Source organism: Piliocolobus tephrosceles, chromosome 2 (genome assembly GCF_002776525.5).
Source record: "Piliocolobus tephrosceles isolate RC106 chromosome 2, ASM277652v3, whole genome shotgun sequence".
Classification (NCBI taxonomy): domain Eukaryota; kingdom Metazoa; phylum Chordata; class Mammalia; order Primates; family Cercopithecidae; genus Piliocolobus; species Piliocolobus tephrosceles.
In genome coordinates, this window is record NC_045435.1 from 94462482 (window position 1) to 94488794 (window position 26313).

At 46.5% G+C, this 26313-nt stretch overlaps 1 protein-coding gene across 6 annotated transcripts in view; it reads right to left on the reverse strand.

Annotated features, from left to right (window-relative positions):
• Positions 1-610: 610 nt before the first annotated feature.
• TRAK1 (trafficking kinesin protein 1) overlaps positions 611-26313 on the reverse strand; it is a 137520-nt gene continuing 111817 nt past the window's right edge. For 2 of the 6 annotated variants that reach the window (XM_023231338.3, XM_023231335.1), the window contains 5 exons: positions 25325-25561; positions 23674-23990; positions 16486-16641; positions 6857-6959; positions 611-3445 (listed from right to left, as the gene is read on the reverse strand). In XM_023231338.3, coding sequence (XP_023087106.1) covers positions 2650-3445; positions 6857-6959; positions 16486-16641; positions 23674-23990; positions 25325-25561 — 1609 coding nt within the window. In that variant the 3' untranslated portion in view covers positions 611-2649. Of the gene's footprint in view, positions 3446-6856; positions 7176-16299; positions 16642-23673; positions 23991-25324; positions 25562-26313 lie in introns of all 6 variants that reach the window. The other 4 variants (XM_023231337.3, XM_023231333.1, XM_023231334.3 and 1 more) reach the window with 3 other exon arrangements.

Here is a 26313-nt window from a genome sequence, read left to right on the forward strand (position 1 = left end):
TAATCTCGGTGCTTTGGGAGGCTGAGGCAGGAGGACCACTTGAGCCCAGAACTTCAAGAACAGCGTGGACAACATGGTGAGACCCCCATCTCTACAAAAAATACAAAATAAATAAAAATTAGCTATGCATGGTGGCACACACCTGTGATCCCAGCTACTTGGGAGGCTGAGACAGGAGGATTACTTGAGCCCAGGAGGTCAAGGCTGCAGTAAGCCATGTTTGTACCACTGCACTGCAGCCTGGGCAATGGAGCGAGATCCTGTCTCAAAAAAAAAAAAAAAAAAAAAAAAAGGAAAGGAAAGAAAAAAGAATTATCCCAGTGACCATCTGTAAGGGATGGTTCATAAAGGTATGTATATATTCACAGCAGGTGTATGCACACACTGGAATAGTACACAGCCCTGAAAAGTGAGGACATCTTCAGAGTCTGATTGGAAAGTTGTCTAAGGTATAATAATATCATGTTGAAAGAAAGAAGGCATATAACAGTATGTGAAGTATATGCCTTTCATTTAATTTTGCAAAGAGCTAAACACTTTCAAGTCTTACATAAAGAGATCGTCTCCTTGATGAAAAGATAAAAACAAAATACAAATCAGAATACCAGTGTGGTTTCCATCATTTGAACTTATTTTATTGATACTCGTTAGTGAATAAAATTTTGTTGATTTTTGATGCATTACAACGCACTTTTTGGTAGTGGTTGCGCAATGTTGATCGTTTATTTATTTACTATACTAAATATTGCAACCTCTGAACTGCCAATTTTTACATGGTATATCTGGCAATGATGAGTGGCTCTTCTCTCTGAATACATAAAATGGTCCATTCAGTCCATGGTTTTCATATTCCTTTGTTATTCTGTCTACTGCTTTAAAATACATTCAAATAAAAAGATATAAGTTACTTGCAGTGAGTGCACACATATAACAGCAAGGAGAGCTGAGAACATAATTAACCAATACTCTTGTGTTCAGAGAATAAATAGTCTGAAACTGTGGGACTGAGGCTTGCTCCTTAGGGGCTTTCTCAAAGTATCCCTGCTGGACATAGGGTCACCCTCACTCAATGGAAGGACACATCTTCTGCTGCGAGGGAGGACACAGAATGACAATTTCATTTATATGGGATGTTTTCCTTCCATAAATGTCTGGAACACAGTGTCACGGGACACCATGATGTACAGCGCAGCCCTCAAATTAGAATAAATAAGTGACGTGGTTGGACTGGAATGCCACAGACACACTATGACTGGAACTGGAAGGAACGAGAATGTTTATTTAAAATACGGCAGACATAAATAATAAATAAAAGTTAAAAATTTACTCGGCGACAGCAACAGGACCAGCCTCCCTTGTTGCATTCATGGTTCTTTTCACAAGCACCTGGATCTTTTCCTAAGGATAAAAAGTGGCACAAGGAGACAAAAGGCTTTGGAGGGAAAGAAAATACCTTGTTGTGACCACGTGCTCTTCTGAAACAAGAAGGCAAAACATGTGGGCACTGAATGGCTGCAATCAAAGACTGCACGGTGACAGCACCCTGGCCAGTCTTGGGTTTTGGAGGAAGCGCTAGAGCCAGTGGAATGTCAAAGCCTTGTTTCCCGCTGGAACCAGTTGGTATTATGCCTGGTTGTAGTTCTTCCCCTCTACGTTTGGTGTTGACACATTTCTTTAAACAAGCTTTTCCCCTATCCTTTTTCCTTTCAGCCTTATTGTTAAAGGTGTCTTGGGTCTGGTCTTAAATCAATTTGGTTGTGACTCTGGGCCCCAGAAAAAAGCTGCTATCTCATTAGCGGCTTGGTGTGTTTGAAATTCATATTCGAACCACATAGAAAACATACACTACCAGTACCATTACTTCCCTGCATATATATTTTAAAAAAAGGAAAAGTAAAACAAATCACACAGAACACAGAGGGGCTGCTGAATGCAGCACGAGTGTAAATACATTCTCTTTCGGGTCAGACATTTGGCCTGACAGCTGATTACAAAACACAGGATGACTTCAAGGGGAAGGCATGAAAACAAAAGGTCACACCTCAAAAAGGAAACGACTGTCCACTGAGGCAGAGTAGTGAAGGTCTTGAAGAAGCTGGGCCACCCATAAAAGAAAGAAAAGCCCTCCGATCAGGAAAGCCACGTCAGCGGCATGTGGCTGAGGATGGAGGCTCCTTACGCTCCTACAGGGTGGGTGAGGCGAGGTGTCTGATGACACCCAGATATGTTATGACCCGTGCCGCGTTGACAGCTCGTGGTGTGCCAGCCACGGAATTCACTGGTTTCCTATCCATGGGATAAGAACACACTTGGGAGTTTCAGTGCTTCTCAAAAGGAAAGAAGAAAGGACCCCACCTTCCCCCAGGTTAGCACAGGTGACGTCCTCGTGAGAGTGATGACAGTGCAGGGGCACTTCCTGTGGGACCGGAAGAAAGAGCAGGGCGGACACGAAGTCTCCAAGTCCTATGTACACATTTTACAAAGGTTCCACTCTTCCTCCATTAGGCACGAGGTTGATTTGTCTAGCTCAGGAGGGGGTGGACAGAGAAGGGCAGAAGGAGGAAGTGCATTGTAGGGGGAAGAGAGGGAAGTGGGAGCAAGAGAGGAGAACGTGGGTCTCCTCCAGGGCAACCGGCCCCCCTCCAGTCCTCACCGTAAGCTAGTTTGTTTGGAGAGCTTAGCACCCATCAAGATGCCCGAGGTGAGAGTCACGGGGGCTTTCATCTGCATGCTAGATCCCACCATGGTGGGGAAGCTGCGATTCCGCCGGATGCCACTATTCAGCTGCAGCCCACCGATGGCACTGGTGACAGTGGGGCATCCGAGGGGCAGGCCCTCAGGTACCAGGCCTCTGGGGACAAGGGCTGGTGCTGGCCCCGGGGGCCCACAGAGGAGAGGTCCTTGCTCCTCAGTCAAAGTGGGGACATGGGCTCGCCCTGAGTTCACCACTTTGGCCACCCCAAACCTCCTGACTTTGTCCACGAGGTTGAGGTTGGAGACGGACACGTCGGTCTGGCTCTCACTGCTGCGGACGTTCTTTTCTCTCACTTCCCTCAGGATGGAGCTGGCTGGCTTGGAGGCCAGGAAGTTGTCGTAGGGAGGGCTCGTGCACTTGAACTCAAAGGAGGGTGGGGAGGATGTGGGTGTCTGCATAGGCGAGTTCGGCGGAGTAGAGGGGATCACAGCCATCTTGGGTGTGTAGGAGTGCAGGAGAGAGCCCCGGCCCGCCCTGTCCCAGCTCTGGGGGTTGTATACAGCCGCAGAAATGCCCCGCTCCTTCAACAGCCACACAAGCCCTAGGGATGTGCTCATGGTGGTCGTGGACTCACGGGTGTTAGTGAAGGACTCAGCCAGGCTCAGTCTCCGTGGAGTGCATGGTGTGGCCACCGGCGTGGATTTCAAGTGGCTGGAGCTGCCACAAGCTGGAGTTGGGGCTGAGTTAAGGCTGAAAGAAGAGATGACAGGTTATTCACCAGAAATACCCACGAGCTCCATAGAAAGGGTCAGTGGCCAGTCTCCTGCAGGGGGTATAGGGACGACCCAGGACACGATGAGAGGGTTCCCCAGCTGAGGCCCCCAAAGGCTCTGTCCACATCTGCTCCTCCCTCTCACCCTTCAAGAGAAGCATGGTTTAAGTTAACAGGAAGCTGCACATGATCCCCTTTGCCCATCCCTGGTTGGTGGGTACAGTTGTCCCCTTTGCAGATGAAGAAACAGGCTCAGAGTTAGTGGTTTACTTGGTGTCACATCTGGCTGTTAAGTGGACAACCCAAGTTGAGGGACTAAATCTTTTAGAGAACAGGAAAGGAAGCCCTTTGGCAAAAAGGCATTCTTTCCCCATCAAATTTACCCAGATTCCAGTGTTCCTTCCTAGTACCTACTTCTCCCTGAAGCAAGACGTGAACCAGGACTCTGGGAGATGAGATATTCCTTATCTTAGGAAGGGAAAGGATGGCCACAGCGTGTGGACTGAGGCCGGGCTGTGCCCATCCAGTCAGTTGTGGCCGTGAGCTCCTGAATCCCAGGCGCAGAGCCCTTTCCTCGGTACCATGCTGCCCTTAACCCTTTTTATATCCCTTTCCTCTGCACCGTGCTGCCCTTAACCCTTTTTATATCCTTGCCCAAATCCATTCTAACCAGTGGAGTTAGAGGGTCGGGGGGAGACATGTCTCATATGAAGAGATCTACATCAACGGCACTACCCAGGGAAAGGTCCACTGAAATGTGTGGAGCCTGAGTTACCCAAGGAAAGGAGAAAGATTTGTTTATTCACTTGTGTTGTGCTCACTAGGGACTCACTAGGTTCCAGCAGTTGGGATCCAGTCATGAGGCCCATTAGGACAGAAAAGTTACCAGAAGGGCAGCAGAGGGAAATGCATTGTTGTCTGCTTAAAAAGCAGGAAAGGTTCTTTTTTTTTTTTTAATAATTGCAATTACTTTTGCACCAACCTAATAATTCAGTATCCCTAGAGACTGTCAAAAATTGCCAATGCTGCCTATATTTCAAGTCATCACGGCAGGGTATTGGGGAAATTTTTCAACTAGTAATAAACCTCATTGGCTATGATACCGTCACCGTGCAAAGCTTGGAAAGGTTCTCTTTTAACAGCTGCTACAGGGATCCGGGGGAGGCCAAACAGGCATGGAAACCCTATACTGCTTCTCAATGAGCAACCAAGGAGCAAAGATGCACAGCCCTCCTAACAGTCTCATGGGACATGCCCTGGTGTCAGCTCCAGGATTTTGCTGGGGCTGCCAGTGTGCCCTGGAGCAGGTCAGCTGCATGGTCCCCAGGAGGTGGGGATGGAGGCTTCTCTCCCCAGTCTGGCAGAAGGAAGTCCATGTACTCTGGGAAAGGCACCAAAGGAGGGAATGGGAAAGAAAAGGGCTCATTCTGGAGCAGGTCTTTGGAAAGACCAGAGAAGGGGCCCCCTCCTTCATGGGGAGCATGAGGTTCAAAGCAACGTACAAGCTAGGGGCACCATCTGGCTCCACACTCAGGTGACCTCAGCCCTTGGAGGTCAGCACAGGGTGGGGATACTAGAACAGGCCCATCTCACACAAGCTCAAGGGTGGGGATGCTGGTGGGCTGGGGGACACAGAAAAGCATGATTAGAAACCACAACAGATTCCTAAGGTTAAACGTGGATTTTTTCAAACGGCATGTGTGAAGTTTTACAAATGTCGATGTACCTTCAATAAAGGGCAAAAAAGTTCTAAACTTAAAATCATGTTGATATGGCCATCCCTCGGGAGCTTTTGTTTCCATTTTGGTTGTTTCAGTTGATTTGTTTCCATTTTATTTCAAGCAGCCTTTCTTTCAAACTCAGGCAAAAAAAGAAAAAAAAAGAAAAAGCCTTTTCTTGCTACTTTCTTCCCAGGCTTCATTCAGCCCCGACACAGCCACATGAAGACCCATGTGTGGTTTAAGTCCTATGGCTACAGTCAGGAGTGCCATCTAGTTATCCAGGGCACCAGCCTCTCATAGTGGGAAGCTTGGTTCCATGGTTTTGAAAACAATCCCTTCCCAACATAAAGCCACAGGACGGGGAAGCCAAGTTCTCCAGGGGCAGGGAGATGGAGAAGATAAAGCTAATATTTATGATCCTCATCTGGTGAGAACTTAGGGTTAGGTCTTTATTAGTGCTGGCACTCGGCTTGACTGGGGGTGTTTAGATGGGTTAGGGGCATCGACCATCAAGGCCGAGTTAGCCAGGCACAACCACAGAGACACATCCACGCCTAAGTCCCCGGGTTAGTGGCGGCCACGCGTGCACACACAGCTCCTTCCACAGGGCCCTGCCAGGGCAGGCACTGCTGGCGGTGTGCTCACCCCCTGCCTCACCCGCGGGCTCAGACTCTCTGCCCTATATCTCCTCTCAGCTCAACGGGGTATATGGCTGCTTCGTCGTCCTCCTCACATGACCTGTGGAGAATTATTCATAGTTTAAGGTGCTCCCTGGCTGACTGCTCCCGCCCCTTCTGCTTTATCTACCAGCAACCCAGCATCTTGCACCACAGAGGAAATGGCTGAGGGGGTCGCTCTACTCTGTTAGGGGAGAGCATTTTCTCTTTTGCTGGCACCAGTGAAAGGCCTGAAATCAGGCCAAACAGACCAACTCATACCAGACAAGTCCTCCCCACAGATGGTGCTCCAGAGAGAAAAGGACCATGCTGGGCATGTGGCTTAGTCTTGGAGTCTTCTCATTTTGGTCATTACAGTGTGGCGTAGTGTATGGTTCCTGTGGCCTATTGCAGAGGCACAAGGGGTTCCACAGGGCTCAGTAACTCCATCCATAAATAAAAGAACTCTGCGCTCTATTGACAAACTTTGGGGCCAAAAATCCAACAGACTTTAGCCGCAGGGCCTGTGGTAGTGTCAACTTCAGCTGGTTAAGGAGGGGCCTAAGAATCCACTCCATGGCCAACTAAATGGCCAACTAAAAGGGCAACTGAAGGTGGGTCCAGGTCTCTTTATCCGAGCCGGATCCAAATAAATAATAGCCTCAATTCAAAAGGAAAGATGGGCTCGAATCCAGGAGGTGGAGGTTGCAGTGAGCCAAGATCATGCCACAGCACTCCAGCCTGGGCAACAGAGCAAAACTCTGCTGCAAGGAAAAAAAAAAAAAAAAAAAAAAAAGAACCACACACACACACACACACACACACAAAACAACAACAAAAGAAAAGATGGGACCCAGAACAAATGCCTGCAAATGCTGAGATGCTTCAACTGGCTTGAGTTGGTTTTTCTATGAGTCTCTCTACTTGGCTTTCCTCAATATTAAGCCTTGCAGGGAAGGGAGTGCCCCAACCTCACCCCACCCCTGCCCATCCCAGAGCCAGGGTCCCTTACCTTGGTGTGACCCGAGTGAGCTCATCTGAAGGATGCAGAATGCGACAGGTGGTGAAGGTGAAGGTGGAGTTGGTCTGAGACATGCACTTCCCAGGATGGTGCGCTAAATTGGGAGGAACAAAACATATTCCTTGCATCCAAGTACAACCACAATAAAAATTAAAATCCAGCATGTCACTCAACAGATGCAAGAAGTGATGAGCTACCTTGTTAACTGGATCTGGGCGAGGAAGGTGAAACGCAAATGTTCTGGATTGAAGGCGAGTCCTCAAAAATAACCACAATTTTGAGCACTGGTCTGCAGAGCACCGAATTCCAGCTTCCGACCCAATCCAGACAAGGTTTCTCATCAGTATTCTTGGGCCAGTAGTGGATCCAGTCTGGGGGTGGGAGGCGGGGGGGGCGGGGTAATGGGCCTTTGTGGGATAAATTTGGTTTCCCTCCTCAGGTCAGAACCTGCTCTCTTCTTTTGCTGCTTTACATTTCTTTGCATTGGCAACAGGTACCAAAGCTCTGCTCAGAGGAAGGGCAGAGGTACAGGCGGGGAGAGGCACTTGGCACCTGGAAACAGGGCAAGGCTCATAGCTCCCTTTCTGCTTACACAAAAAGGGGCTTGGGGATGCTGGCTCCACTACTGTCTATTTGTGATCGTTATGGTGGGAGATGGGGACTTCAGCTGCCTCAGCAACAACGTGGCAAGAGTTACAGAGATCAGGGCTCTCCAGGGTCTTAAGCTCCAGGATCAGGTCTGGTCTGACACACAGCAGTGTGAGAGTACAGGTCCCCCTACCCTCTAGTTGCCAGCTGCTTTCTTGACATCTCTAAGATGTCTGATTTCTAATGAAAATGAGATGGCAACAAATTGTTCCCAATTTACTTCCTTTTAATGCTCAAACAAGTTATTGCTGAGATGGCTGAAGACTATGGGTCTGGAGCAAAGTAAATCATGGAAGTGTTAGGACCATGCATGAGAAAGCTGGCAAAGGAACAAGGAACAGAGTCTATGGGAGACATCATGATTGCAGAGGTCATCCTCATTCATAACTGGAGCATCAGGGGAAAAAAAAAAAAAAAAAAAAAAAAAAAAAGATACTGCCCCAAATAGCATGCACGATGAAGTGCCGGGATGATTCTCCCACCCAAGCCCACCCCACCCTCTGCCCCTGTAGCAGCTCAGCCCCCAGAGACCTCCTGGGAGAAAACTGATTCAGATATCAGAGGCCATGAGGATTCAAAGGCCATGAAGATTCAAAAGGCTGTGAACTAGAATCTTCTAGCTCCTAATGGTATATTTTCTCTTGGATTTGACAAAAAGGAAAACAATGGAATTGGTTGCTGCCCCAAACCTACAGGCCCACATAGTTGACTATGTCTTAAAAGAAAACCAGGAACCCGATGAAACAAACAAACAAAAAAAATGCTGGAGACACAAATTAAAGGCAGGCAGGACAAATCCAGAGTACAAAAGTGATGGTGATTAGAGGAACAAGGCAAGACGGTTTGCCCTGATTTTTAAGGTCTGACTCGGGTCTGTGTGTCAAAGCAGGCTCCCACGGCACCTGGCATGACAGCCAGCACCACGGCCACAGGAGAAAACTCTCAGCCACGGGGAGCTCCAAGCAAAGCAGGAGGGAAGGAAAAAAACACACATAAAAATAGCCTTTATGAATCTTTCTTAATCAGTGAACACAATGGCTCAGGAACTCCAATAAGTAAGAAACTGCCACAAGCAAAACAAAAATGGAGTAAGCTATGAAGAGAAGGCAACCAAACAATCACGACTCTCTTACTGCAATAAGGTCTAGAAACAAAAATAACAGAAAGCCTGGGAAGCGCACCCCAAATAACAGGCATGAGGGGTTATTTGGGAAGGAGGAGGGGGGAAATAAGACAACACAGTTGAAAGAGAGATAACATTTAAAAGAAATCAAACAAGGGAAGGCTAGATTTAAAATTAGAAGCATACCCCCATTTAAACAAATGGCCAGAATATCAAATCAAAAGGTCACAAATGTTCACTTCCTCCTCCACCCTCTTACATATTGGATCTTCAATTGCAATAGGGAGTGTGAGATGGACATTTTAGAGACATAGTTGCATCAGCAGAAGCAAACCCATCTTACACAAATGGGTTTTGGGGATAGGAAAAGGCTGCTAAAAATTCGCAAGTCACCATTCCCCAGAAGCAATGAATAGCCATAGAAGACCAAGGAAGATCAACAAGTTTCCAAAGTGCTAAAGCCAGAGACTCGGCCCCTCCAAAATACCACCAGGACACCTGGACCCGTGGGCTCTCCGCATGTCACCACTGACTGCCAGGCCGCTGCTGCACCTCCCTTCCTTGAGACACAACAGAGAGACAGTGAGTCACCCATGACTGGGATCGTCAGAGGCTCCTCATGCTTGCTACAGAGAAGCAACGGCTGATTCCTAAAGCCCTGGGTGCAGGAGGAGAGCAAGTTCTAAAAAAAAAAAAAAAAAAAAAGAAAGAAAAGAAACATAAAACATCCTTCTTGGCAGGAAATAGGGGGGTTGGGGTGAAGGCTCACTGTGAAGTCACCAAGCCCATGCCACACATCAAAGCCCCCTTCTTTATCTAAATGGAAAGTTCTTTGCAGAAGATGGTATTACGTGTTCATCCCATGCTGCTCATTTGGGAGCTCAAAGGATAGAGCTTCTTCAATTTAAGGCTTTAACTCCCTATTCTTATTCTTTCTCTCAACCTGAGTGGAGGGCTTCCTAGTGTTGTGAAGAGACAGGTATAGGTTAAATGGGTTAGAGTATTAACAACAACAAATATTTTCATCATTTGATTTTGATTTAGGAATGAATTTGGGTTTACCAATAAAAATCCTAATTCTTTTTAAATTGTTCTTCTTCCCCCAGATTCTGACACTGGCACAAAATGTGATACACGCTTTAAACTTAATTAATCCTTGATTATTACTCAAGATCTCCTATGTTGAGGAACTGCCCGTGGCTGTCGTGCAGATGTTTTGTACTGAAAACATACCACATGTAAGCACACATCCTTCAGCTAGCTACAGGTGGACACATCAGAGGACTCTGCGAGAGTGAGAGCCACTCTTACTTTCACTCTGTATACAGAGTGAGAGCCCATCTACTCTCTCTGGTTGGACTCTGGTGAGCCTTCTGCCTGGAGTAGGTGTAGTTGATCAGTGGCACTGACTGCCCATGCTCTCAGGGGCCCGTGATGTCTGGGACTGACTGGAAAACTGGGTGGCTGGGATCCTTCTGCTGCAGCCGGTGATGGGAAAGCCCTGACACGGCCCCCACTCCCTGGATGCCCCTCAGACTGCACTATATAGAGCAGGGTGGCTGCTGCTCTGTGGACTGCTCGGGCCTCCCAGGGAAGATAGGTAGGAAGCCCACTGCTTCCCATGGCCCAGTGCTTTCATGGTGAGAAGGGAGCACAGAAGAGGCTGGGACACTCCAGTGGGGCCCAGAGGTTCCACAGGGATTTGCAGGATGATTGGAACTCTGCCCGTCTGGCCACCCATAATACAATTAGTACACACCTGTTCATGCATTTCCTTCCCTTCTAATGGCACTCTCCTTCTCCCATCCCTGGGAAGTGCTGGGGACAACAGAAGCTTTCTTCTCTCTAGAGGCCACCATAAAACCTAGTCCTTAAAAGAACCCTCACATGAGCCCACACAGAGACACTGAAAAATGCAACCATACTTGGTGTGTTGCTATGGGGAAATTCAGGGTGCAATACACACCCAGACACAGCTACTTCTGAGGAAGCCTCTGAGAACGGAGAAACACTGGCCATGCTGCATACCCAAGCTATTTTTAAAAACTCACAAAAATAACTTCTATAAATGTAAATTTACAAAAGCATCTCAAAATCTTGGAAAAGGGACTCCACCTTTGTGATGCACTGAGGGCCTTCCATGTTCTTTTCGTCACTCTTGGGAATTGGCCAACTTGTATAAAATAAACCCTATTCCCTGACCTTTCTTTCCTTTTCTTAACTTGAGCACGTAGTGGGATGCTGCTGTCACATGACTTGGATCTGCTTTACAAGTTCTATAAACTCCTCAACCAATACACACACACACACCCCAACAGTGGCACCCACAGGCCAGCCTGTTCTATTCAAGTAAAAACAAATCTATTGAAAATAAAAGCCATTGTCCATCCAGATTAAGGGTATGTCTTGAGCTATCCCCTGGGAATATCAGTATATTTTAGTTGTTTAATGCCCAGCTTCTAATGACTTTGTTGCCTTTTGCTTCAGGGGTGGAAAGGGGAGAGGAAGATGTGTCTTTATCTGTCATCTGTATGAGAAATAGTTCCCTTTCCATTAAACAGATAGGGAAGAAGCAATGCTTTATCTCTTCCTAAAAGACTAAAATATCAGGGCATGGAAGATGCTCTAAAGACTTTCCTGTCTCTTCATTATGTAACTCTGCCCATGATATTTTCAGGGGGAAAAAATTCTATGATGAGTTCACATGGGAAAAGCTGCATAGTTTGCCCTACAAGTCATCATTAATGTAAGTACTATTCTAGGGATTCATGTGGCTTTAACAAGTGTTTTCTCTGGAGGTGGGGAGTGGGGGAATTAAGAGCAGTTTCAGACGCAGCAGTGCAGTTTGTTTTAAAAAATACAAAAGTGATTTTAAACTGTAACATGTTGTACAAGATGACACTTTTAAAGGCCTTAGTTCTGGGCTTCACAGAGGCTTGGTATTTATTTTTTCTCTGCTTAAGCATTTCTTCAACAGAGCCCTCGACTGCTCCTGCAGCTCCGCAGAGATCCCTGAGCTCCTCGGTGATCAGACATCTGGCCAGCAGGAAGCTGGGAGGTTTCTATCACAGAGATTTCGAACCACACATCACAAGATCTTTTTCTGGTTTCTGCACAACTTATTTTTGGTTTCTGCAAAATTAAAAGTCAACTCTTCTTCCCACTACGTCAAGTTGCCTACCCTGTTTCACCTAAAAAGTATGTGATTTAAGAGACAAACAATTTCACAGCATTGTGCAGAGGGTCACAAATTCTCTCAAGTGCCCCTGGGGTATCTTCTAGAGAAAGGGGGATTTTTAGAATGCTGTTAAAATGTCAAAAGGGCAAATGCAGAAATCCCTTTGTAGTCTTCAGACACCAACAAAGCTGGACCCCATGCCCTTTTGTCCTCTTGTCCTTCCTTCTGTGGCAGACACCAACAGGTGAAGGGAGCTGGCCTGGCTGAGCTGCATCAAGACCTTTCCCGGCTGGTGCGTTCAAGGCCACAAGAGAGCACTTCACCTGTGCTTTACTAGGCAGTGTGGTTGCACAGCTCCTCCCCTCAACACCAGGTGCTCCCGCAAGAGCCCTCCACATTAGAAGGGTGTCAGGTTCAGACACCTACTCCTCAGCAACCCACGTGCCTCCAGGAGCACCAGGGGACCCTCTATAGTGTTCAGAGGTGAGGACACCAGAGAGAAAATGCTCAACAAGTGGGCTTTGTTCTGGACATTTTAAGCAGAGCTGACTCTATGCTATTTGTTTTGAAGGAATCAATTCTTTCATTCTTCATTCATTTTTCCACTTGCAGGTGGCAGTTGGCCTATTTTACTCTGGCTTAATATATATTCTGATGGAAGAGCACAGGGCTTTCCTTAGCATCTCCTAATACAGGTGGGTGTGAGCCAACCATCCACTCTGTTCATAACAACCAAACTCCCTCGTAACTGCCACAGAACCAGGCTGAATCGAAAAGTGTTCCCAACAGCGTGGGAACTCACATCAACTCTCTCAATGTAGACAATGGGAAGGAACTTCCCTGTACCCAAGGGTCTGTGAATCGAGCATACCAGACTTTTCTTTCCAGACCCATCAAGCCCCCAAACCAACTTCTCACAAGCCTGTCTGAACCCCACTTCTGTGGTCTGTGGTGGACTGAAGTGGGGACAGGATACGAGCTGGCTCAGCTTTGCTCTAGCTGCCTGGCCTGGGCAAAGCTGCGGGAACACCCTGCTGGCCTGACTCCGCCTGGCTCCTTCCTACCACAAGCCCTTCTCGGCCCTTTCCTCACCCAGTCACTGCTCCTGACCTTGGGCCTATGTACCAAACAAGGAGGCAACAAAAGCAGCTGATTCTTGGCTTTTGCCTTGGTGGCCCAGTTGCTGAAGATTTAGGGAATTTTTCAAGGGCACTTTTAGCCAACTGTGTTTTTTGTCTTCCACTCTAAGATTTCAGCTCCAGGTCAGGTGTGGTGGCTCACACCAGTAATCCCAGCACTTTGGGAGGCCAAGGCGGGCAGATCACTTGAAGCCAGGAGTCTGAGACCAGCCTGGTTAAAAGGGTGAAAGCCCGTCTCCTCAAAAATACAAAACTTAGCTGGGCGTGGTGACGTGTGCCTAGAGTCCCAGCTACTACTTGGGAGGCTGAGGCAGGAAAATCACTTGAACCCGGGAGGCGGAGGCTGCAGTGAGCTGAGACTACGCCACTGCACTCCAGCCTAGGCAACAGAGTGAGACTCTGTCTCAAAAAAAAAAAAAAAAAAATCTCAGCTCCAATTAGGACAAGGTTCTACTGCCGGGTCACTGCCAGGCTAAGATGTCCAGAGGCCATGATTCGTGTAAGTTTTTGAGGTTACCTCCCCTCAATAGGAATCAGTCTTGATGCATAAAGGCATTAAAATGAACTGACCGTCAATTTTCTCTATCCATGTGGCTTTAATCCCACTTCTTTCTCACCTTTAAGGATCAAGGCATTCAAGATAATTCAACTGAACTGCTCATCCACTAGCCAACTACCGATTTAACTGTGTGACTCTAACTCTTAGTCCTTTGCCACATGCAGGCTCTTCCGCACACAAATACCTAAAATACAGACTACAGACAGAACAAGATGATGACTAGTTCTGATAAGGTATACTTTCTATATAAATTAAAACATAAAACATATCACTGAAATAAAGTAAAACTGTAATCTAAAACTTTTTAAACAATCCATTTTAATCATCTAAATTATTTACAATACAATAACATGGAATCATCCTTTTTAAGACATGGAATTATAAAAATCAACAAGTGAATGATGCTTCAAATAATACATTTAAATACATTAATGAAATTTTTTCAGTGCTTAAAAGTTTTTCTCCATGGGACAGCAGGCTCTGGACAAAACTGCCTAGCATACAAGTCTTCCCAGTTTCCTCCTATCATACCAGCTGCACATAAAAAGGTTCATCACCTTCTGTCTCCAAAGTGCCTCCCTACTGAGTCTTCCCAGGCAGACAGCAGCTCCTGGGATAGGACTGTTTGGCAACAGAAAAGCCCAAGCATAGAGGACGGATTAAAAGGCAGGGATGAGACATCATGGATACACATCCCAAGACAGAGGATGCCCCAAGCCTTCCCCATAAAGCTTATCTGTCTGCCTGTGTCTCCATGATGGCAGGTATAGAGCTACTTGGGACCTCCAGGATGATGATATGCTTTTTACATTCTGAGAATCAAAATGGTCCTGTAATTCCCAATAGAGAAAATAGAGCCGATTCATTGTTTGCCCCTCTCCCGCTCTCCTGAAGCCAGTTTTTAAAGATGAACATTACCCAGAAAATAAGCCCGAAAGAATTCTCATCTAAATGGTCAGACCCTTCCTAAATTACCTTTGGCAACCTAGGTAATTATTTTTTATTACACACCTCCAACCTGACCCTTTCTACAGTTTCAACTATAAATGTTCATGCCCCTCCTCAAATAGTGTTTCTAAGATGAATTTGCTGCAGGTTTGAGTACAGAGGGAACAAGCAAGAAAAATGTCAGTGTTTATGTTAAGGAGAGTGGTCAGGATGTCCCCAGTCCTCATTATTGGTCCCTTCTCTCTCTCTGTCCTCCAAGATGAGTTCTTTGTTGACTTGATAAGCCTTAGTCCTTCTGTACAACTTCTAGAAGGTACACCTAAAGGTGCTTCTTTGCACTTCCAGAACTCACCTTCTATTCTACCTGTAAGGTTGTAGGGGAGTATCCCAATCGGCATGGTGCCTGCCCCTGCAGCCACAAAAACCAGCCAGGCATCATGTGTCTGCACCACCACCTGCCTTCCTGATGGCCACTGGTGCTGATGACAAAACTGGGACAGTACCACAGCTGGGTTCCCTTTTTCAAGTGTGTAGATACGAAATAAAAAAACATTTTCATTCCTTCACAAGCTTAATCTAGTAATTTAACTGCTTTAAAAAAAAAAAAATCAAACCATAAACAAACCTATGTACTAAACAAATCACATGACTTGATGACTTCTCTAAAATTAATGTCAAGGAAAAAAGGAAAAGTTGATCCCAAATAAAATCCCTTGACCACAGCTGTCTGAAATTTGTCAGGGGAATGGGAGAACCTCAGCTCTTTCCTGCCCTGTGTTTCAAGGGGAGTGTTGTGGCCTTCACAAATGAAAATTACGAATCACAAAGATGAATGTCCTCGCTTCAAACCTGCTGAATCCTCGGGAATGGCATGAGGATGACAACACAAGGTTAATTCATTTTTTTCTCAGTCTCTCCCCTGACTCCACAAAAGCTTTGTCTTCCCAACACAAGGGGCTGGGAGGTCCAGTCTAGGCAGAGCATGCTGTTGGGATAAACAGTAACCATGTGATCCCATGAATCCCAGGGCTCTGAGCACAAAGCTTTTCATCCCAGTGACAACTGGGATGTGGGTAATTCTGTAAACTCATGGCCACACCTTTAACGCTTGGGTGCAGTGGGTGGAGTCAGCCAGAGCTCTTTTCCAGCTTCATCTAGGGTCTTCTCTCTGGAAAAGCTCAGTGACATTCTTCAAAGGTTTATTTGGTTAAGGAGTATTGCTAAAACACTTTATAAAAATCCACTTTGAACATATGTGTAAGCTGAAAAGAAAATGACATATACACCTCCATTGAAGTTGGGAAAGTGAAAAGGCTGATGAAGTATCTGAAATCCTGAACCTTTCCTGGTTTTTTCTGTTTTAATACAGCATACAGGTAACAGATGATCTCATTTACCTTTGGAATGACCCAGCATTCAATTTCCCTAAAACTGCTCAGCTCCACTTGGAAATCACCAGGGGACTTGAGAGTCTTCCCCTTAGACTCAGGGAGACACCCAGACCAGGAAGAAAGGCACTGATGTTTTTCAGGGGCCCCAAAGCCCACCTTTTTTTTTTTTAGCAGCCTTTCCTGCTCCCACTTTATGATCCCTGCTGGGCCATGCACCTCCCAGATGGGCAGGGGAGCTATACCCATTGTTACAAATAGGAGCCATCAGACTCTGTATTTAAAAACAGAACTGTGCAATGAGAATGCTTTAATCATCACCCACACAGACGAGCGGAAGCTACAGACAGAGAGCCACTACGGATGGTGCCCGGAGCAGAGGTGAGAATGGCCCAAAACTCTGCCTCCGGGAAAGGTGCCAAGTTTACAGGACTTATCGTGGTGCCCTCACCAGACCCCTCCTCCTCCTCCTCCTCCGTGGCCGCTGGCTCCTGCATCTCCTCTGGGGAAGCCTGAGGCCGGCTCGGGTAACTTCTGCTGCCTGAGACAGTCACATGGGCTCGGGACCTCTCACCTGAGGTCTCTGGGTGCTGAACTGGCGTGGAGGTAGCTAGGCGCGGGAGAGAAATGTGGTCACCTGTGTCATCTTCTTCAAAGTCGTTAAGGCAGTACACTTCGTCCAGGTCAACATCCAGTGTCCGGAAGCCCTTGGTGACCACACCAGGCCGGGGGTCCAGGATGCCCCCAAGGTGAGGCTGGGCCAACTGCTGCCAGTGGTGAAGGGTGGCAGAACCTTGCAGGAGAAAGGGAATGGAAGAAGGGGGACAAGCAGAAGAGAGGGTTAGGATGGAAGTCCAAGACAATGGCTGTTTACCACCCTCAAAGTGCTTAGCGTCAACCCCAGCAGGGTCTGGGCCTCCAGGTGGACTGCAGGGGGAACTTCGGTGGAGCTGCCTTCGCCCTTCCTGCCATGAAACAGTAGCCAAACCCTACCATGATCAGAAGGGGTACCAAGTTAAGAAATCAACAATTTTTTGTTTTTTTTTTTAAGTAAAATCCACACCACAGTATGTGCAAAAGAGGTTTGGTGGCGAGGTCTTTATTTTAATCAACCGATGTCTGCCCCAGAACTCAACACCTTCTCATTTTACAAAATGGAAGGGGGAAAATGGCAAGATAAGCACAAAACGGGGGCCACATGTACTGATTCTAGGCCAAATACACACTCCTGGGAACAGGGAAGACATAAGCTCAGGCAGAACAAGACCATGCCAAGCCAAGCCCAGGACCCACAGCAAGAGGAAAGCAAAAAGAAATGAAAGCAGCACACAGAGATATGTGGTAGATGTGACCATTACCTCCTTTACTTAGGTTTTCGGTATTTTGCCAGCAACTCTGAGAGGCTGCCGGGTTAGGGAGAAGGAATCGGATTAAAGAGGTGTGATTTAAGAACACAGTAAGTCCACATGGAGGTCTAAATCCGGGGAGCCCATCTTCTCGATGACACCAAACCCCAGGACTCCGATGACATCATGCAAGGTCTGTAATAACACCGGAGTGTGTCCCTGAAGACCTCAAGGTGTCACAGGTGCTCTACAAAGAGAAGTGTTCCTAGGCCAAGCATGCTCGGGAAACTGAAGTGTTTTTACTGAGGGGCATCACAGAACCTTTAGTGTGTTACAGTGTTTTTGCCCAACTTACTTGACAGAGCAACCCTTTTTACCTTGGAACACTTATTAATGCCTCACATGACACCATGCTAGTGCATGGCCCGTGAGGCTCGCAGGGCTAGCCCTATTCTACAGATGCAGAAGGCACTCAAATGTGCATGGCTACACAAATAAATATTCCATGCTCAAAGGAGAGACTTCTGAAGAGGTTCTTGGGCACTGGAAGGCAGGTGCCTTCCTACACGAATGGATGCTCGGGCAGTCACCACTGGTTTACCAAGGGTATACTTCCTGGGTAGGCAAGAAGTCCTCCAGGATACCAGGCTGCCCTGGTGAGCGAAGGAAAGGGAGTCAAGGATGCCAGGAGCCAGCAGCTCAGGAAGTCAAGACAAAAGACAACGGAACGCAGGCAGGTCAAGGTGGGAGGTGATAGGGTGAGGGAGAGGCCCCACGGTGTGCGCAGAGAGTCTGCCATTTCCAAACACCCCTTGGAAATAACTTCTCATGGGTCAGTCTTAGCCAGGGAGGCTTGAAAGGGATTTATAAATGAGCAATTTCAAATCCGCTTAAAAGGAAAAAAAAGGTGCACACTGCCAATACATGTTTAACAAGTTCCTAGACACCCACAGGAAGGTTTATCCCAGTTTTAAGAGTTCATGGGTACAACAGCAACATACTTAATCTGGATCTATTAAATGTAAATAGAAAATACTCTAAATTCGAGAAAAAAAGAAATAGGAAAGAATGACATACAATGAAAGAGGGTATCACATATCTGTTCCCTCACTAGGTACTAAGATGCATCTAGAGCGGTGTTCTCAATTAGGGTCGATTTTGCACCCCATACGCGCCCCCCCGCCCAGGGACATTTGGTAATGTCTGGAGACACATTTGGTTGTCACAGCTGTGGAGGAACGGCATCTAGTGCTAATGGCATCTAGGGGGCAAAAGCCAGAGATGCTGCAAAACATCCCACAATGTACAGGACAGCCCCCACAACAAAGAATGAACTGGCCCCAAATGTCAACAGGGCTGGGGTTGAGAAACCTTGCTCTAGAGCTGTGGTTCTTAACTCTCGGATGTTTTGAGAATCTGAAGGAAGCTGTGGACCCACTTCCTAAAGGAAGGGTGCATGCTAGCAACACCGTGCAAATAAGGCCAGGGCTTCGCAGACCTGCGGAGACCAGTTCATGGGCTCCCGAGTCCCAGATGCCACAGCATCACTGTGATTTTTTTAAAATTAAGCTTCCCTATATTGAGGCAGGCCTGCATGGCAGTTTGTTTTACATGTATTATACCAACTCACTCCTCAAAAACCATCCTAGGAACTAAGTATGATTAAACACTTTACAGATAGGGGCATGGTGGCTGCCTGAAGTTAGATAACTTTCCAAAGCCACTTAATTAGTGGTGGCATAGCTGGGGTTCAGAACTAAAGACCAAGTTTTCACACTGCCCATCCATCAAAACCCACAGGTCTGAGAACAAGGACATCGGTGGCCCAGCTGCACAAATGGTCAGCAGCAGAATTTCCAGATGGCTGTCCAGGGCCTGCCAGAAGACATTCCTGCTGATAGGAGTTCTCTGCTGTCCCTGGGGACTCGCATTCACACTACCTAATGGGCCCTGGTATAAATGCTCACTGGCTGTGCAGGCACATTCCTGATAACAAAACAGCACCATGAGAAGTCTTAAAGAAGCCACCGTACTGTCATGTTCAGCTCGGGACTGTACACTGGAGTCTGAGAAGGATGAGAAAACCCCAGGTACAATATGGCCACGTCACCTCTACTTTTGGAAGGGAAAAGGATATACTTCCCAGTAGACTCTGGGAAGTGAAGAACCCTGGTAAGGAAATGCCAAACCTCATCATCCTTCTGAAGGGGGTCTGAGATGTTTACAATTCACTGGGAAAGAACCCAGGGAGGCTGGAGGTCTGGGCCATGACAAGAGTCTCACAGGCCTTTCCCCTCCAACTGTTCAACCGGCTGCCCCATCACTCCCTCTCCTCACCTGCTCCCAAGAATGAGCTGAAGAGAGAAATGAGGCTACAAAGGGTCTGCTGTTTGGAGTTAAGGAGGTCACAGAAATGCATGGGGTTACTGGCATTCTCTGACACTCCACAGCCAAGGAAATTTAGTGAAATTACAACTAAAATATTACGTGGAAAGATGCATCATGCTCAGATTTTTATCCGATGCCTTGGGCATCCTTTACTCATGTAAGAACAGCCAACTTCTACTGGCCTTTTACTAAGTGCCAGGCACTTTTCTGAGGTCTACATTTATAATTCACTTAATCTTCACATTATCCCTGCTGTCTGCATTCTGCAGATGAGGAAACTTGAGTACAGGAAGGGAAAGTAACTTGCTAGAAGCTGCATAGCTGGCAAGTGGCTTGACTGATCTGGGACTGAAACCAAGGCTGGCTCCAGTGTCCATTCTCTTAACCCTCAGCAGTGAGAGGCCTCACACACGAAAGTCTCCGAAACCTAGTCAATAACACACCTGAATGGCTTTCTAGATTCCCATGCAGGTGCTTTCTCAAACCTGACTGCTATTTCAGTTATGTCATGCTGTGGGGCTCATGGACTATCTCCACTCCCAGCTGGTTCCAAGGTCCCAGTGGGGTTTGCCAAGCCCATCAACTGGGCAGAACACCTCATGCCTCACCTCCCTGCTGCTGCCTAAACCACCATGTGGGAATTCTACCAATCTCCTGGCTGCCTGGAGTCCTTCCTTTGACACAAGAAGGTGTACGAATTAAAAAATAAATATGAATTGCATCTTATTCAGAGCCCAAGTTGCCTCTTTCTTTCCATTTCTCCAGCTCATTCCCCAGCCTGGCTTCTTTACTTGCCAAACACTATAATACGAGCTACCTCCCATTACCAACTCAAGACCTGCTCACTCCTCTCACCCACATTAAAATCAGGCAGGAGTTGGGCAAACAGGGCAAGGAAAGAGAGGAAGCTTCATGTTCCTGGTTGGCCCCAAGATAAAGTTCTATGGGAAAAGGGCATGGACAGTGGGGAAAACTTAACTACGGTCATGGTGTCTTTCCCCCTCTGCTTTCCTTCCATACCCCAGTGTTCCAGCTAAAACATTTTCAAGTCATCAAAGGAGAGGAAACTCCAAAATCCACTGATGTCAGAGGAGCATGAGGGTTTAGACACTAGAACGAAACCTGCTGGATAATGCACAGCTTCGAAATGTATCCTTTCCCTTATTTACATATTATTTATTTGAAAATGCTACCTTGGTTATGATTAAGCAGAAAGGAAGTGCAAATTACAGGAAAAAAATACTGCCTGCCTTGGTCTTTTTAAGGCGGATATCTTTCTAGTTTGAATGCTTTGTTTGTTATTCATCTGCTTAAAACTGGTAAGGTAAGATGAAGAGACAAGAGATTGCTAGCACTCTTAAACACTTAGCTATTTTGGCTTTCACAATAAGCAGATGGCAAGATTAATTAACAGGTAAGGGAGCCAGATGGAAGACACTGATTGGCTACTGATTGGCTATCTGCTGTGATCTCAGCCAACAGTCTCTCGGGACCTTCCCCCAGGTCCACTTACCTGGGCTGATGGTGATGATGGGAATCTTACTAGCTTCTCAGTGGGCCAACAGAAAAAGATAATTTAAGAACATGACCCTAGTGCTGGTCCAGATCTCAACACTAGTAACTTAGCCCTACAGACCTGGACTGGAGCAAGCTTGGGAAGCCAACATTTTAATAAGCACCTATTAGATGCCAGGTACAATATAAAATGCTTCTCATTTACTCCTCACCAGAATCTGGTTTGATAGCTATCAGCCTATGTCATAACCACAACTAAATAGGAAACAGGGCTCAAAAAGTGGGGTGATTTATCTAATGTCACAGTCAGAGCTGTACTGAACCTGGCCCAGGCTGACTTCTGTGTCAGCATCCCATCTTATCATATTAAACATGGTAACACAAAAAAATAACTGTAGAGGGGAGGGAAAAAAGAAAATATTGGTTGTAACAGCTAAGAAGTCTGAGCCAGGTGTGGTGACTCACGCCTGTAATCTTAACACTTTGGGAGGCTGAGGTGGAAGGGTAACTTGAGGGCAGAGGTTCAAGACCAGCCTGGGCAACATAGTAAGACCCTGTCTCTACAAATAAATAAATTAGCCAGGTGTGGTGGTGCACTCCTGTAGTCCTAGCTACTTGGGAAGCTGAGGCGGGAGGATTTCTTGAGCCCAGGAATTCAAGCTTATAGGGAGCTGTGATCATACCACTGTACTGCAGCCTACGTGACAGAGCGAGACCCTGTCTCAAAAACTAAATACATAAATAAACAGTTAAGAAGTCAGAGAACTACAAAATGGAGCCTAAAGGATCTATATCATGAGGTTGTGTTATAGGCCACTGTGATAAGACAAATAACTTTTCAATGGTATTGATTTAGCCTCCTGGGTAGCAGAGCACTACAGATGAAATTCACCTTGCTAATCTAACAGGATTTCCTATTATCCTATTAACTGATCACAAAAATACTGCCAAGTCACAAAATTAAAAGAAATAAAGATGAACTGGCTAAAACGTGTGCTTTGAAAATAAATTCAAAAACATATTCTTAAATGATCTAATGAAACAGAGTCAAATATAGAAAGCAGACAAGACAGAGATGATAAATTCCAATGAGTTTTGAGTGACAAAGGAGAAAAAAGAAAAGTAAGGCAGAAAGTAAAATTGCAGAAATGAAAGATTTTATTGAAAGAACAGACACACTGTAGATCAGAAAACAATCACCAAGCTTACAACGAAATAAATAATCAAAAAAGAGAAAGCCATACCTTTTTGGAACTCTAAGAAGGACCCCAATTATACAATTTTAAAATAATAATAAAAACAAACTAGCCCGCCCTCTTCCTTTGGAGACTATGGAGCCCAGTCATGTCCTGGGTCTTTAACAAGCACAGCCTTACCTTATAGCATGCGTTCTCACGGGGGCAATATTGCTCCCGAGGGGCAAAAACAGGTTCTTTTGAGGTGAACATAATTGGATTGTTTTTATTTTAATACCAAAGATATACTGTTTATGTATTGTTTATGTATACTGTATATGGATATACATATAGTACATAAACAATATATCTGTGGTATTAAAATGTCATTGGGGTGATTAGGAAAAACGTCTTAGAAGGCTCCTTAGAAGGGACACTAATTTTTAAAAGTTGGGTAGGTTCTGCCTTACAGAAGTTTTGATTTGGCTTTGCATCGTAAGTGTAATATAGTTTTAAAATAGCTTCTCAAACTTACATGGCTTTCAAAACTAAAGGAGTAAAAAATGAAAAATATAAACACTTGGTGGCTCTTGGCAGGGTGGTGGTATGTCGAGGGAAAACATTTTTAAGTGCTTAAAAAAAAAAAAAAAGGAGGGCGGGAAAGAGCGAGAGAGGGACGGAGGGAGGAGGGAAGAAGTTTTTCTATAGTTTAATCATCTGAGGTGCCCCGATACTGAAATATGAACTGCCCCTGGAAAAGGGTGGCTTAAGGGGGTACAAAACTCACTGTCTCCACAGCCACCCCCCTCCCTGGGCTCCAAATTGTAGACTCTAGGAGCCGAGCTCAGAACATAATGCATCTGCCAAAAGCCACAACCTTGTTATATGAAGTTCAAATCAAAACACATAAGCCCACAAATCACATTCAGGTGGTTACAGGGAAAAAAAAAATCCCCATTTAATAGAGTTTGCTTGGAACCTCTCCCTGACACCAAAACTTCAGAGAAGCTAAAGCGTTAATTCTCTGCATTCCTCACACCCACAGGCAAAACCTAATTCATTTTTGAATCTGTTAGCAATGCCTCTACTGCCACAAAAGGTTTTTATTTCTAAGGTTCTAAAGGCAAAGGAAATAACTAGAAGACCACAGTGCACATGCTTGTCTTTCCTTGGCAAGTTTGGTGGCCTACATGTGCACTGTCACACCTGCCAGCCAGAGGGGAGGGATGGAGGCCTAGGCTGAGCGCCACCCTCAGAGGAACTCAAACCAGCAGCGCGGGTGGCTGTCTCGGAAGAAAAAGGAGTAGGCGTGACAGAGGTGACCCGCCTTCCGCAGGTGGATCAGGGACCACAGGGAGTCCCCCAGGAGGACAGAGAGAGGCCGAGGCCCCGCGCGATCACCTTCCAGCGGCTTCACGATCTGGAGCTTCTCGGGCAGGTAGGAGCGGCTGCTGAAGGACATGCCAGAGAAGCCGGTGAACTCGGAGAAGCGGGAGTGTGTGCCCAGGGACATGATGCTCTCAGTGGGTGTGAGGGAGCCGCTGCGCAGCTCGCCCTTCTCTGCCAGCTCCTGGAGCTTCCTCTCTTGCTCCTCCTCAAAGAACCTCCTCTCCGAGAGGTAGTTCTCCCGGCGCAGGGACAGCCGCCTCAGGGCTGTCTCCAGGTCGTGGGAGCCTGGGGTGCCCGGCGTCCCCAGCTTCTTACTCCGCTCATCATTTCTGGAAGAAGAAAGGAGTGTGAGGGTGGAACACTAGCCAGTCTCCAATGGCACAGAGGCCCGACTGCTCAATGCACAGGGGAGGACGTTCCCTGGGGCTGCAGGATTCTCCATGGGAACCAAGGCAAGCAGTTGACATTTAGGCAAAAGGGGGAAACAAATGCTTGTCCAGAACTACTCCTGCCAGGGGTCTTTTTTAAAATGGGGTTGAGGTGGGGTGAGGACTAAGGTGGGATGAATATTTTGCACACAGACTAGGTAAATTCAGTCCCTCTAAACATCTCCCTCAAGAATCTTTAGGAAGAAACATGCAGGCTGCCGTTCCTGGCTACCAGAAGGGCAACTGGTTTAAGGGATGCTTCTCTCTCCTCTTGAAGGAAAGAAGCCCAGACCCTGAACAAAACCTGCTCTGACCAAGGAGCTTCCTGTCTGTCTGATCCAACTGGTCCAGAAGAATCAATTTTATTCAGTCAGAGGAAAACGATGCACAAAGCGGACAATTGTGTGTGTGTGTAGGTTCTGTAGGGCTTCAGGACAAGGAGGAACTGACCACTCCTGAGGAAAACCCAGTCCTGGGCACCTTGGCCCCCCCTGCACCCTACCCTCTGAAACTTGTGACCACATTCTGGTCACAAGACAGAGATCCTGAGTCCTCAGCCTTTCCAACATCAAACTACAAAAGGGTCACAAAACAAATGTCTATTCTGTAGCCTTACCGTGAAGACTAACAAACAAAAAAATATATATTCATTAATCCTCCCCCGCAAGCATTTCACAAGATAGCAGACTTTCTGGTATCATCTTGTTATACATCTTTAAGCTGATTAAAATATCATATCAAGGATAGGCGTAGGCTTGGTGGGTAGGTAAAACAGATTTGGAGAACTGTTAAGGTCTGCCTTTTTTTTTTTTTTCTTTTTTTTTTTTTTGAGACAGCGTCTCACTCTGTCACCCAGGCTGGAGTGCAGTGGTGCAATTATCAGCTTGCTGCAACCTCCACCTCCTGGGTTCAAGCGATTCTCCTGCCTCAGTCTCCTGAGTAGCCGAGATTACAGGCGAGCGCCACCCCGCCCAGCTAATTTTTTGTACGTTTAGTAGAAATGGGGTTTTGCAGTGTTGCCCAGGCTGGTCTCAAACTCCTGAGCTCAGGCAATCCTCCTACCTCAGCCTCCCAAAGTCCTAGGATTACAGGCATGAGCCACCACGCCTGGCCAGGTCTGTATTTTTCAGGCGACTCTCATCTACCTCCCTCTTAACAATTACTAAGCCTGCAGGCAATCCATACTACCGCTCCTCACCCCAAAACAGAGAAGTGAAAACTCCCAGTTTGCTCACCCCAGGTCGGCTGCCTCTGTTTCCAGAATGATGCTGTTGGTCTTGTTGTCGAGGACGACGTTACCTATGTCGCTGCCGTAGAAGCTGGACCGGGGCGTGCTGACACAGCTGGACAGGAGGGAGTTCATGGCCGAGGACTGGTTGGAGCCAGGAATGTTCATAGGAGAAGGGGTCAGAGATCTCTGCTTGACGACCTGGTTGATGTTTCTTACTGTCTCAAAGACACGCTTCTGGTGACTAGGGAGAATGCACGGCATCCGTGAGTGAGCAAATGCGGGCACGACCCTGGAGTTTAATCCTCCAAAAATGACCAACTGAGGAGCCAAAAGGGAACCTGGCCTGTGACGAGTCCCCAGGCAGCCCACTATCCTGTGCCTGCCACCTGTTTCTTAGGGTATTGGCTGCCTCCTTCACAATGCGAAATTTCAGAGCTTCAACACCCACTAAATCCAGAACTTGAACCACGGTTGTGCTAAAGATGCTAGCAAGAGTGAAATTGTGTTTTACATCCCTAAAGCTTAACCTACAAATAAAAATACTTAAGTTGACTTTTGTCTCCTAGTTTTCTTTTTTCATAATATTCACTAGAATACATGCTGCAGCAGAGCCGTGTTCACTGCTTAGCACACAGCAGAGATCAACGAACACTTGTAGAATGAATATTCATATAAAAAAAGCAAGACTTAAAGTTAGTCTTACACTTCTGTAATTAGATGATCAATACTAGATTTGTCTATTTTTTGGAAAGTGTTATTTCAGGAGCAGAACCACACTTTGATGCTCATTTGTTCCCTTTTAAAGAGAAAAGGGTAGGCATGTTTTTACAATGGCCACTTCCTTCTGGGGTGCAAAGGGTGTCACACATATACCAAACCTCTCTTGGACACTTGTCACTCCCAGGATCTCATTTAAGTTCTGTCTATGGAGTCTGGGTACAGAGAAAACGCAATGAAATCTGGTTCACAGGTTCCTTACAAACACCTTGGGGC